This window comes from Muntiacus reevesi, chromosome 3 (genome assembly GCF_963930625.1).
Source record: "Muntiacus reevesi chromosome 3, mMunRee1.1, whole genome shotgun sequence".
NCBI classification, from domain to species: domain Eukaryota; kingdom Metazoa; phylum Chordata; class Mammalia; order Artiodactyla; family Cervidae; genus Muntiacus; species Muntiacus reevesi.
The window spans coordinates 200,148,056-200,160,881 of record NC_089251.1 but is presented as its reverse complement, the minus strand read 5'-3'; the positions used below and the strand labels follow the sequence as shown (position 1 = coordinate 200,160,881).

Genomic DNA, 12,826 nt, shown 5'->3' with positions numbered 1-12,826 from the left:
CTGAGTGGATGAATGAGAGTACATGAATGAATGGGGCTGGCGTCAGTGAGACAAACAGAAACAGTATCATATAATTCAGTAGCTTCAGGGGAGAGAAAAGAATTTTTTTTTAAACGTCTAGAAATTACCTGCTAAAAAACCTTTACCAGCCTTTAACCTGCATTGCCAATTGACACTGAAACATATGCTTACAAGAGGAAAGGTCAATCCTGAACGGCCCACAAAAGCACGAAGTGAAGAGAGGAATCACGTGGATGTGGTGCTTCAGGAGTGACAAAACCTGAGATGAGTCACCTCCGAGGTCGCAGGGATGCGCCTCCCAGCGTGGGCTCAGAGTGACACGCCGTGGATAGCACACTGGAGCCCAAGTCCACAAGCACAACGACCGAACGGGAAAGGAGGGGAGCGCCCAGGTCGAGGGAAGGCAAGACCCAGTGGAGACAGGAGGAGGAGCGAGGCGGGAAGCACATGCAACGTGTCATGCAGGGACCCCAGGGAGGGCGCGGGCGCCAGGCAACACGCGTGGGGACACACCTCGTCACAGAGACAAACCGCTTACCCTCCGCTTTAGTGGCAGTACCATCTTTAAGCAAATTAAAAAAACAAGGGAAGGGATAACAGGGAACAGTTAGTAACATCAAAAAAATTAAAAAGCAGAATGTTATTATTAGCTACCAAAAAAGCAAAAGTACAATTTAAAATAAAATTAAAAGGGAAACAAGTTCAACAGCAAAGCACAGTCTGAAGCAAGTAAGTGCACCTTCTATTAACATCAGCTTAGGAGAATGTGCTTTCTGCCTTCAGAAAACACCACATGAGAGGACAACCCAGGGTCAGGCCTTGGCTGATGGGCTGTGTTTTTGATTTGGCCAAGCTCATCCTGCTTGGGCTTCCCTGGTGGTTCAGTTGGTGAAGAATCCGCCTGCAATGCGGAAGACCTGGGTTTGATCCCTGGGTTGGGAAAATCCCCTGGAGAAGGGAAAGGCTACCCACTCCAGTATTCTGGCCTGGAGAATTCCATGGACTTTATAGTCCATGGGGTTGCAAAGCGTCGGACACAACTGAGCAACTTCCAGTTTCATTTTCTCTCATCCTCTGAAGAGCCCTCCTTGGAACAAGGTATTGTGCTAGCAGAATGACGGGGCAACTACAGACACCCAGCGGGCAGAGGCGGTGAGTCAGCAGCCCCGGAAGCTGGCAGAGCAGCACCCAGCCCAGCCACGCGTCCAGCTCGGTACCTGAGTCGAGGCCTAGGGGCTCCGTGTCTCCCCTCGTGTGTCTGGACTCTAGAAGTTGGGAAAAGGACCATCAGCTTTAACACTACACTCCTGCACAGACGTGGCGTGTCCACCTCAGCAGAACCTGGAACAGCTTCTCAGCAGGGCTGTGTTATACTGGGGGGCTGATTTTGCTTGGTCTTTATAGACCTGGACATCAGAAAAGCTGAGGTCAAGCTGTCAGGCGATGGAGAGCAGGGAATACTCCAGTTTCACCATTTGAAAAGGTAACACTGGGCTGAACGCTCATCATCAGCGCTTCTAAAGGGTCAGTCCTGTGTCATCAGACCAGAAGACCCAAGCGCTTTTATAAGCACCAAGCGGAGGCAACAGGGTCCATGTTAAAACAGCTTTACTGTGCACAGAAAAACAAGGACTACTGTGACTTAACTCAAGTTTTCAAACAATGAAGCAAATACTAACTAAAGATCCTCAAGGTGGATCAAACAGAACTAAAACGAACAGAAAGCCTTCACACAGGACAGACTTCTGACTTCTCTCTTGCTCAGTGATCACACATCAACACAAGAGCCTAAACACACCTACGTGATGGTGAAACAGTTAAATAAACAACATAAAAGGAGAGCTCTTCCTGGCTATGTTCCCAATCTCAGGAAGACACTTCTGCAGAGAAGACGAGACTGATTTTACAGCATCCCACACTATAAACCTGACCTTCTAAATTAACCACGCTCCTCTCACAGCCAGTTTCCTTCATCTTATAGGATGATAGTTTACAAAAGACTTCTATATAGTTTCATTTGTCACTACTACATATGTTACCAGTGGCTATAATTTAACAGCCGCAGCTAATTTACGGGTGGAGGAAACAGACTCGAAAGCTGCCTGGCTTGGCCAGGCGCACCAGCTTTGGCTTGGTGCTCTCCCCCTCTGCTCCCGTGGTTTCAGGTATCAGTCGTGGAACTGACTTTGGGATTAGTTTGTAAACCACAGGAGCAGTTAAGTCTCGATGTTTCATGAAGTTTAAATCACATTCATTTCCTTAAAATCCAAAATAAAACGAATCCTGCTAAGTCTCTAGACTTTGGCTTTGAACAATTCTGCTTTAACAAAAATAAACTGAAATTAAGTATAAGCCTTACAACAGGTGTCCAGTCCACCATGCTATCAGACACTAATTCTTTGAAAATAATTTTCGAAATCTGCGCTAACATTAGAGTCTGTGCACGCTCCTCCCAAGGTGACACGGGGGGACCGACATCACCCTTCCGTGGGATCGGCCATGCTGGTCAGGGGGTCCTCCTGCTCCTCTGGAGCTCCCTCTTACCCGCTCCCTGTGCCCACTCCAGGCAGCGCCTCCTGGAACAGTCAGGCTCTGTACCCCACGCCAGGACAGGAGGGGAGGAGACCCAGCTCTGGCCACAAGGGAGGACGCTGGGATGCTGGGAGGGGCACATGGCACAGAGGGACGCACCACGGGTGCCCCAGCAGAGAGGACACTCACCCGAGAGTGTAAACCAGCAGTCAGCACACAGGGTCACTTAACTCTGAACATTAGCCCTGCAACCGTGAGGCCTGCCTCAGTTACAGTTTCTGGTCATTTGCTCTGTAAGTCAATCTAATCTGAGGTTAAGTGTCATCTCGAACGGCAGACCTGTGGGGAAAGGTCTCGGGGGTCTGGTTACCTAAGGACGCATACGAGCCCGGAGGTAAGGCCGCGGCCGAGCTGAAGGGCGCTGTGCCGGCAGCCGAGGAGATCTTGGATTTGGCGCTGGCGGCTGCGTTCACGTCGATGTCGCTTCGAGACCGCTGCAGGGACCCCGCGGTGGATGCAGACTTGGTGCTCACTGTGGAAGCTGCAGGGGGAGGGGTGAGCTTTAGCAAGGACTAAGGGCTGCTACTAGACCTTCAAGCACATAGGGCTGAGCATGTCCTGTTTCTCCTGAGAACAAACATCAAGTTTTCACAAAGGTTGGAGTACAGAGCACTGTCCAACAGCGGCTCCTGGTCACTCGGCAGAGCTTAGCTGGTGCTGAAGGGAATGACAAGTGACCGTAACTCCACATACCTTCGTAACCAAAACCATAAATCTCACAGAAATGGACCACAGTTCCGATCCACAAGAGTAATGAAACAATGAAAACTCACTTGCATCTGGCCGGTGTCCTCCTAAGTGGGTGTGAAGGCGCCCTCCCACCCCTGGCACACACCACCCCCCACCTCCGTTTCAGGGAACATCCCCGTCCCCACTCCCCGAAGATGCCAGGTCCCGGGTGGTTGCAGCATCTCAGCCAGTGCTCAGAGCACAGAAGTATCACACACACACACACACACACACACACGCCCCAGGCAGCACCAAGTACAGGGGATGGGCGGGGTGAGATGGACAGGGCTGCCTGCCCAAGTCACCCTGACAAGCTGTCCTTGCTCTGCTGGGAACGTGGGGGCATGAAACAGGGCAGACCCTCCGCAGACCTGGGAGCAGCAGCTGGCGTCCCGCCACCGCTCAGCCCACCCCAGGCTCAGACACCGAAGCCTCCCCCACGGTGCCCACCTCACCTCTGGAGGTGGTACTGCCAGTAGGACTTCTTTTGGCAGAGAGCGGCCGACTGAAAATAAAGGAACACGTCTATAATCAAAAGTGTATTGTATCTGCATTAATACAGGTAAAATACACAATGGGAAATTATGATCACAAAGAATTATTTCAGACTTCTCAGAATTCTACAGGTAATCTGGACCACAATCTTAAAAATTCCCAATTTCAGAAAAGCTTTAGTCCTGTGCTTTGGACTACCTTTCAAACACATGGCAAGAAGTCTTAGAAAATAGAAATAAAGAATGAAGATAGTAGTACAATCAGTCCCAGGGTTTGAATGCCCTCCCTTTCCAAAGCTGTCTCCAAGTTAATGCTTATATTCTCTTAGAAGATACTTGGAGCAATTTGCTTGTGCTTGTGTTACTCCAAAACTGTGCCAGGACTGACATGCAAATTTCACTACAAACCACCTGAGGCAGGGGTCAGGGACCAAGGACCACGGACCAGGCCACCTGTTTCTTACGATGCCCCACGGCATCTTCTCCAGCACTAGGCTCCATCTGAATTAAGGGGAAAACGATAACAGGCACATATGCTTTCAAGAGGACGAGGTGCTGGCCCATGTGCTCAGGCAGCAAACTTTTCACTGTAAACCCCACACAGGCGAAAGCATAGCAGCAGCGCTTACTTGAGGCTCTCCTGGGAGCTGGAGGACGAGCGGTCCGACTGCGGCAGTGACACCACGCTGTCCGAGCTCTTGAGGTGGGTCTGCAGGGCCTTCTGGTAGGAGGACTCCAGGGTGTGGTACAGGTGCTCTGCTTCCCTGCTGAAGTGACTATGGAAACCCCAGTAACACCTGGAAAACACGGGCTTCCTGTCACTGGCAGCAGGTCACATAGGTATGCAGCCCAGGACACCATCAGGGACCGACCTCAGCTCCGGGGACCAGCAGCCGCAGCGGCGCAAGGGAGTGAGTGGAGCGAGGAGGGCTGCCGTGACTCCTCACCCACAGCCCGCTAGCTCTGTGACTCTAGGCGAGCTACTCCATCTGTCCGACCCTCAGTCTCACCAAGAACAAGGACATCAAAGAGTCTAACCTGCAAGACTGGGAAGACTAGGGAAGACAGAGCTAAAACATCTAGGATTACACCTAGAATGTGAGGGGCTGCTTCGTGGAAGCAAAACGCATGTGACACTGGCTCCAAGTATTTAAAACGGCTTTAGGTAACATACAGAATAGAAAAACAGGACGATGCTCACAACCACTTGAAAGGTATACTGTGTTATGATTAAAAAGCTAGAAAAAAACGGGGGGGGGGGCACGAAATGTAAAATAAGGACAAAAAGAGCACAAGTAGATCATTAACAAATCCATTCCTGATTGAGTCACTTGTTCGGGTAGGAACACAGAGAAAAACAGCCCCAAAGCAACATGGGAAGTGTGTATCTTTGTGCTGAGAGAAGACATCTGAGCATCAGACTTAAAATTGCTATTTACAGTCAGGATGGCGTGATGACCCCAGAGATGCAGGGGGTGTGGGGGCCACACGCTCTTGGCCACATCACAACCAGTCCTAGTGGTACGATGACTCCAAATGTGGGCAGGACAGTGAGCTGCAAACTGCGGTCAGCCTGAGCCACCCTCATCCACGTCCCAGGCGCCCACCTGACCCTGGCAGAGACGCAGAGATGTGGTCGCCGGGTAAGAATCCCCGTGATGGGGAGTTTTCACAGTAAATCAACAAGCCACTGGGGACTAACAGAGCTGGGTGAGTAAGAGAAGACGTGGGACACGCAGACAAGTGCTTTTCTGGCTCATGGGATAATTTCACATAAATTTAAAAATGAGCTTTTTCTGCTGTCCACGTCAGTCCCATTTATGTTCAAATAGTGCCAATCAGGCTTTCAGGCCTGGGCACTCCACAACCTTTGAAACAAAAAATTAGAGAAATATTTTGAAATGGTCTTTTGGGTCACATTAATAAAGTTATGATTAACAAGCCATGTTCATGTGACTTAATGAACTTTTATAAGGCAATCTAGACAGTGAACCTGAAATAGAAAAGCAACGACTTAAGAAAGTGGTGTTCACCAAACACTTACTTTCTGGCTTCTATCCTTGCTTCTGAATCAGCATCATGTATTCCCTTCTTTATCGTTTCAGCTAATACTGATATGTGTCTGTATAGTTAGAAATGAAAGCAGTACATCATTAATACACAGTCTTATGTAGATAAAAAGAGGTGTGAGAAATAACTTCAAAATGGCAACGTGGAAGGTAGAACCTTTGTGCCCACAGAGTTGAGAAACACGGAGCCTAGAAAACCAGCACATTTGCTAAGTGATTTCTGATTCTGTCCCACCCCTTCCCCATGAACAGACACACACAACTCTTCTGGGATTCTTTCCTTTAGTGATGACTGATATTTTTCAGGCCATACTTACTTAGCTCAATCTTTTATGAACTCAAACAAACAAACAAACAAAAAATCCTACTTTTCCATGGTCATAATACGTTTCTATGGGAATTATAATGAGATAATAATAACACTTAAACACTTAACACGGAAAAGGCTTTCTGCATCACGTCTCTATAATTAAAGAATGTTTTTCCACTATATGATATGAACTATTTTATGAAATGATGTAAACATTTTATATACAGGTGTTCTTTTCAGTTAGGTTCTACCCTAGCTAAGAAGATAGCATTGAAACTCTCATTGAATACTGAATGGTTTGAAGGAAAAGGCCAGTAACTGAATAATTTCACAGGACAAACAGTAGACACCCATTTTACCAGCATCAGACTCTCCGCCTCATCCCTTCACTCCTTCAGTAAATCCCTGGTGAGAACCTGCCCAGTGCCAAAGCTAAGCCAGGAAGCGAGCAAACACTGGAAGCCACAGCTGAGTGAATCCTCATTTTCTGTCCTGCTCACCTGTCCCCATGTTCAATCCCTCATTCCATCTTCCCCTCTAAATCCCAATACTATCACCAGATCAAGAGGGTATAATACCCAAGAGATCAAAGAACAACAAAATACTTCTGAAATGCGTGACTACCTTCTAGATCCAAAGTGAGGCCTGCAGGTCTGAACCGGACTCCAGGAGAGCTCTACGTGTGTTCAAGTCCACTACTCACAACACGTCTGCTGCTGCTGCTGCTAAGTCACTTCAGTCGTGTCCGACTCTGTGTGACCCCATAGACGGCAGCCCACCAGGCTCCTCCATCCCTGGGATTCTCCAGGCAAGAACTCTGGAGTGGGCTGCCATTTCCTCCTCCCATAACATGTCTAAGATGCTGTAAAGTCTTCATGACTGTGCAACACACCACTAAAAACTGAGTGGCACAGGATCATTGTCATCTCCAAACTTAACTCAGAGAAAATAACAGGCACAAAAAAATTGAAAGGAACTAAAAATGGCTTCTCAAAATAGAGACAAGTTTCTTCATGAATTCTGGGGTAATCCTACATTTTATCATGAGGATCTGAAACACACCAGCCTGAATAAAGAGAAAACTGCTGACTTTCTGATACAAACGGATCAAAAAGAGAAACTTTCAAATGAGTGAAATCCCTTTAAGGATTTTCAAGTCACCCCTCACCTAGTAAGAGCAGCTATAAACATTTACCTGGCTGGGACCGACAGGCTGTCATGGGGCAGACCACAGTCAATGCAGTGAGTCCTGGCTGTGCAACGTCCCGGGGCACCCCGTCCACACGCCCAGGCTAACGTGACTGTCTGAGGGACTCACCAAGCGCCTCTGCCAGCGGCCTGTGCCTCACTTCAGGAGAAACACCACCTGCTACCATGCAGACAAATGCCCTGATTTCTTCACTTCTCACACAGAGTGGGCTGGATCGCTAGCTGAGACATTAAACTCAAGATTCAATTCAGAGGGAAAACCAGCAAATCAGAGCCTTACCGTTCCAATGAATGTGTCTGCCATTCTTGTAAAAGTAGATCTAAAAATTCAAAGCAGCGCCTGAAAATTGCGAAAAGAAAAAATATGTCATTTGCCTGTTTACGAAAATAGCTTTTTCCTTAAGTGACCCAAGGCTCCTTTTTATAATCGGCAAATTTCTTCTAATTTTCATGATTCAAAAAAATGGAACATAAAAATTCCATAAAAATGGAATCAAAATTGACTGAAAACCAAAGCAAATCAAAATAATTAGGCACCTATGGTGGTCAAAAAAAAATAATCACAAGGATACAGACAGGGAAAGGATACAAGAGTTTCCTTCAGATCAGAAACTTGAGCTTCAGAGCAATGTCACTGAACAGGTGTGTCCCTGCCGTATGCTTTTTTATTCTACCTCAAATAATACATTAATATAGGAACTACACAGGCACAAAAGATCAGCATACATTAAAAAATCAGGGAATTAGTTTTTGCATTAATTTCAAAGAATGCTTTCTACAAAGAAAGTAAAAACTACCCTGGAAAACAAAGTGTTTATCAAATTTTCCTGCCAAGTATTTAAAACAGGTTTTTCTCTAGCTACTCAGCCAGTCTCCTCTCTTCAATCTTTCAAGATTCTTCCTTTTCAAACCTTTCCACTTCTGTGATCTTTCTTGGCCTGAGTGTATACACAAAAAAACAATGCTGGACTAATCTCCCTTGGGTTATACCACCACTTCAGAGTCTACCTCTTCATCATTTCCTTTTCCTAAATTCCAGAATAACTATCTTTGTAGGAATAAATATTACTAGACTTAAGGAACCCATTCAAGGAAACAAATCAGAAGGCAATCTTTCTCTTAATGATCGAACTTTCTTTCCCATGATTGTCCTAATTCAAAATCTCATAATGCATACAATTACTCACTCAATGTATCTTTAATAAACCCTTACCCTATGCTGGATGCTGTACACACAATGGAACTGAGACACAGTCCAGCGAGCAGGACAGACAAGAAACAATGCCATGTGCCTGGGGCACAAGGGCCCCGGGAGAGCCCTGGGGAGTCACTCAGCTCAGCGCTGGAGCTGCGAGCAGACTTTCTCCAGGAAAGATGCTGACCTCTGAACACACCCCTTTCTCAGCATCACTGTGCCCACCCTCACCCAGGCCATAGGCATGCTACCTTTGCCCTCTGCTCCATGTCATTTCCTGGTGTGGATTTTTCTCCCCTTTAATGTATGTGTATATATGCTCATATTTATTAATATTTATTTCTTAGTGGATACATTCATCTTTAGTACTAATTCTTATCTTCAATGAATTTCAAAACAATCTATTTAATCAAAAATATCCCCTGTAAGGGCTTTTCAGGTGGTGCTAGTGGTAAACCTGCCTGCCAATGCAAGAGGCATAAGAGATGCAGGTTCGAGTCTACGGCCATACCATCCTGAACGCGCCCGATCTCGTCTGATCTCGGAAGCTAAGCAGGGTCGGGCCTGGTTAGTACTTGGATGGGAGAGGCAGGTTTGATCCCTGGGTCAGGAAGACCCCCTGAAGGAGGGCAGAGCTACCAAGTTCCAGTATTCTTGCCTGGAAAATCCCATGGACAGAGAAGACTGGTGAGCTATGGTCCATAGGGTTGCAAGGAGTTGGACACGGCTGAAGCAAGCAGCATGCACGCATCCCCTGTAAATTAGGCTGTGTTTTAAGCTTTTTAGACTAAAATCAGATAGGGAAGTACATCAAAACTGGCATTATTTAAATACTGCATTACTTAAGCACATCTGGTTAGATCTTGTCTCTTTTCTTCACCTACTACTGCTCATTGTTCAAAAAGCAACTCCATTTTTTTTTTAACTTGTCTACGAGGCTCCTTCCGTTTGTTTAATAAGGCTGGCTTCCTTTATTTTATTATTTTTGGCTGCACTGGATCTCTGCTGCTCTGGGTGGGCTTTCTCCAGCTGCGGTGAGCAGGGGCTCCTCTCCAGTTTTGGTGCGCGGGCTTCTTACTGCAGAGGCTCCCCCTGCTGCAGAGCCCGGGCTCCAGAGCAGCAGGGCTCCAGCAGCTGCAGCACGTGGGCTCCGTGCTTGTGGTACACAGGCCTTGTTGTCCCAGGGCGTGCAGAATCTTCCCGGGCCAGGGACGGAACCCGTCCCCCTGCAGTGGCAGGTGGATCCCCACCAACGGACCACCAAAGAGGTCCGCCAGCTAGTTCTGACCAGTGCTCTGTGAACGCCTAAATCCATAAAATATTTATGGATTTATGTATGCTGTAATTCACTCTTACACGGCTCTGCATTACTGTTTTTATTACCTCCAACTAAATTATATATTTCTTAAAGGGAGGGAGAGCGGGCAATTCACTTCTTACAAATTCTATGAAGCAAAGCTAGCTGCTGGCTGAATACTGGACAGGAACCGCTGCCTTTGTTGCGCCGCCTTCTTGCTCCTTTCCCTTCTGAAGGCGCGGCCCCTAGTATTCTTTTCAGTGCTAAGACACATGACTCTGACTACATACAGGAATGCCCATCTGGGTGTGTGGCGAAGAAGCTGGTGAAGGGGGTGGCATTTCTACTGTCATGGTGACTGCATGCTGCTACTCACACCGAGCACCACAGGTTAGAATTTTTACATGTTAGGAACCAAAGTGCCATTCTGTCATTCCTGAACTCTCATATTGATGCCCTAAACCCCCATATGATGGTATTTGGAGATGGGGCCCTCGGGTGGTCATGAGGTTCACATGGGGTCATGAAAATGATGCGCTTAGGATTAGGGCCCCTGTAAGAAGAAACACTAGAGCTCTCTCTCTTACACAAACACACACAAACACATTCTGCATCTTGAAGACACAGCAAGAAAACAGCCATCTGCAAGCTACTCCTATTAGAACCCACCTGTTGGCACCTGGATCTCAGAATTCCAGCTTCCAGAACTGAGAAAATACATTTCTGTTCTTTAGTCCCACTCCATGTATGGTATTTTTGTTATGCAGCCTAAGTCAACTAAAACACTAAACATCCTATAATGTTCCCCACAAAGGTCTGTGTCACCTCACTGCCTTTCACAAAGCAAACACTTTCCAAACTGCTCCTGGAATCCTAAATCTGCATTGACAATATAACAGCAGCAGCAGCAAATTCTCATGATGGCTACCATTCATTAAGCTTCCACCAAACATTAAGCCCCTTCTACCTAAGTTACTGTGAATCCGCAGAACAACTCTGTCCCCAAGTGGGAAATCCACCAACAGCCTCCACCTCGCCAGCTCCATACACTCGTCTCTCGGGAGCTGGAGCTGCTCTGCCCTCTAGGGTGGTTGGACTGTGGGTCAGTGGTTGACCACACTCCTCAGTCATGCCACTGAGCCACACTTTTGGAAATTAAGCCTCTTCACTGGAAGAACACATCTTTCTTCCTGACTTACACAGCCAGCTCATTCCCCTTCTCTTTTCTCTTGCCTTGCACGTGGCTGTTAATAAGACGGTGATGAGGGCTGCTTCATGCTCAGAAAGACCCCTGCACCTGGGCAACCCTGGGAGAGTCCAATGTGCCAGCCCAAGAAAGGAGAGAAGCAGGGGCAGCCGTGAAGTGATGGGCCCTCCTGCTGGGCTGGATCACAACCCAGAACTGCAGGAATGGGGCCAGAAGGCTGCTGCCTAGGTCTGCCATTAATTTACCCCGTAACGCCCCTGATCTGGTCCACCAACATGCTTCAGTCCATGAACTGTCTGAAAACTCATGTAAAATTTCTGTGTACTTACACTTTCCTGGGAAGACAGTCCACACAATTCACTATCTGAAAGACTCTGTGGAGTCACCAGTCCAGACCCCACAGACCCAGCCAGAAGCACAGAGTCCTGACACTAGACACAAGCTGGGACAGCTCACGTGGACCTGAGACGAAGCCCCGCTGGCTGCTCAGGCTGACCTTCGGGGTCCACCTCCCCTCACTGCACAGCACAGAACCCCCAGACCCACATCAGAAGCTGCAGACAACACACACCTCCTCCTCCTATGTTAACGTAAGTAAACACCACTCATTTCTCCAATGTCTTTTCCAGGCAGCCAGCTACTGCCTTCATCAGGGCAAGGGTAGACCGACGACAGAGGCAGAGGGACCAGAGCGGGAAGAGTGTGCGTGCGGGGACACGCCCCCATCCCACCGCTCCCAAACACCTCACACACACGCACAAATAACATCAGTGGTCCACATTCACCTTCCATGTAATTTTGATCATGACCTTTCAATCCAAGGGCACTTCTTATAGCAATGTTAAATAATATTAACTATTTCAAACATAAACTTTTTAGATGGAGGGAAATTTAAAATTTGTTTTGGTTTTAAAACAATTCAAAAATAATGAGAAAATTCATTAAAAGTTTACCTTCTAACTGCAACAGACTTGGAGGTGCAGTTGCTTGTTATGACGGGGATTAGCCTCGGGATGTGTGTGTGCTGTGGGAAAGAGCAAAAGACAGAGGCGAACAGCTAAAGATTCAGAACTGAGACGGTCAGTTCCTTCTCTCCATGTGCAGCACCTAACCCATCCAGACGAGAGTCCTACTGAGTTTAAAAAGGAGAAAGAACTTCACTGGACACTTACAAAGGGCATGACGAAGTTTACAGAGCCAAAACAGACAACATGATGTGTGTTAAGCCAGTCTAAAATCAAAACTAATCACTGGCATGAAGCCTAGACTATCTGAGCAGTAGAGATCTAAGTGAGTAAAAAGCGGTCAGTAGACCAACGTATTTTAATACCCTTTCAATGGATATGTCCAGTAATGGCTTTTGGTTTAATATCTGAAATAGGTACTGTAAACAGTAAGAACTAAAATAATGCAAAGAAAGTAACCCACAATAATCACAAATATTCTGGAAAGATTTCAGTTAGCATCATCAAGCCCCAGTTTTGAGGGCTGCCTCTAGGGAAAAGGGACTTGATATGGGGAGAAGGTGATATGAAGAACTTGCACTTTAAGGCTTTGGGAGCTGTTAGGTTTTACTGAAAATCTGCATATAAATTACTTGGCTAATTATTCAGACTGGATAAATTAGTGCTTTGAAAACTTAACTGAAGATAGCCTTTGCTTTTAGGCTTATGTACAATTACTTAAATAAAGATGCTAGATGA

General features: G+C 46.9%; 1 protein-coding gene across 5 annotated transcripts in view; it reads right to left on the bottom strand.

The window, feature by feature from the left end:
* CLASP1 (cytoplasmic linker associated protein 1) overlaps positions 1 to 12,826 on the bottom strand; it is a 266,484-nt gene that overhangs the window by 95,187 nt on the left and 158,471 nt on the right. For all 5 annotated transcript variants that reach the window (XM_065931368.1, XM_065931366.1, XM_065931370.1 and 2 more), the window contains exons 14-19: positions 12,077 to 12,147; positions 7,705 to 7,764; positions 5,881 to 5,958; positions 4,466 to 4,633; positions 3,798 to 3,847; positions 2,924 to 3,094 (exon numbers count right to left, since the gene is read on the bottom strand). In XM_065931368.1, the coding sequence (XP_065787440.1) occupies positions 2,924 to 3,094; positions 3,798 to 3,847; positions 4,466 to 4,633; positions 5,881 to 5,958; positions 7,705 to 7,764; positions 12,077 to 12,147 (598 nt within the window). The remainder of the gene's footprint in view (positions 1 to 2,923; positions 3,095 to 3,797; positions 3,848 to 4,465; positions 4,634 to 5,880; positions 5,959 to 7,704; positions 7,765 to 12,076; positions 12,148 to 12,826) is intronic.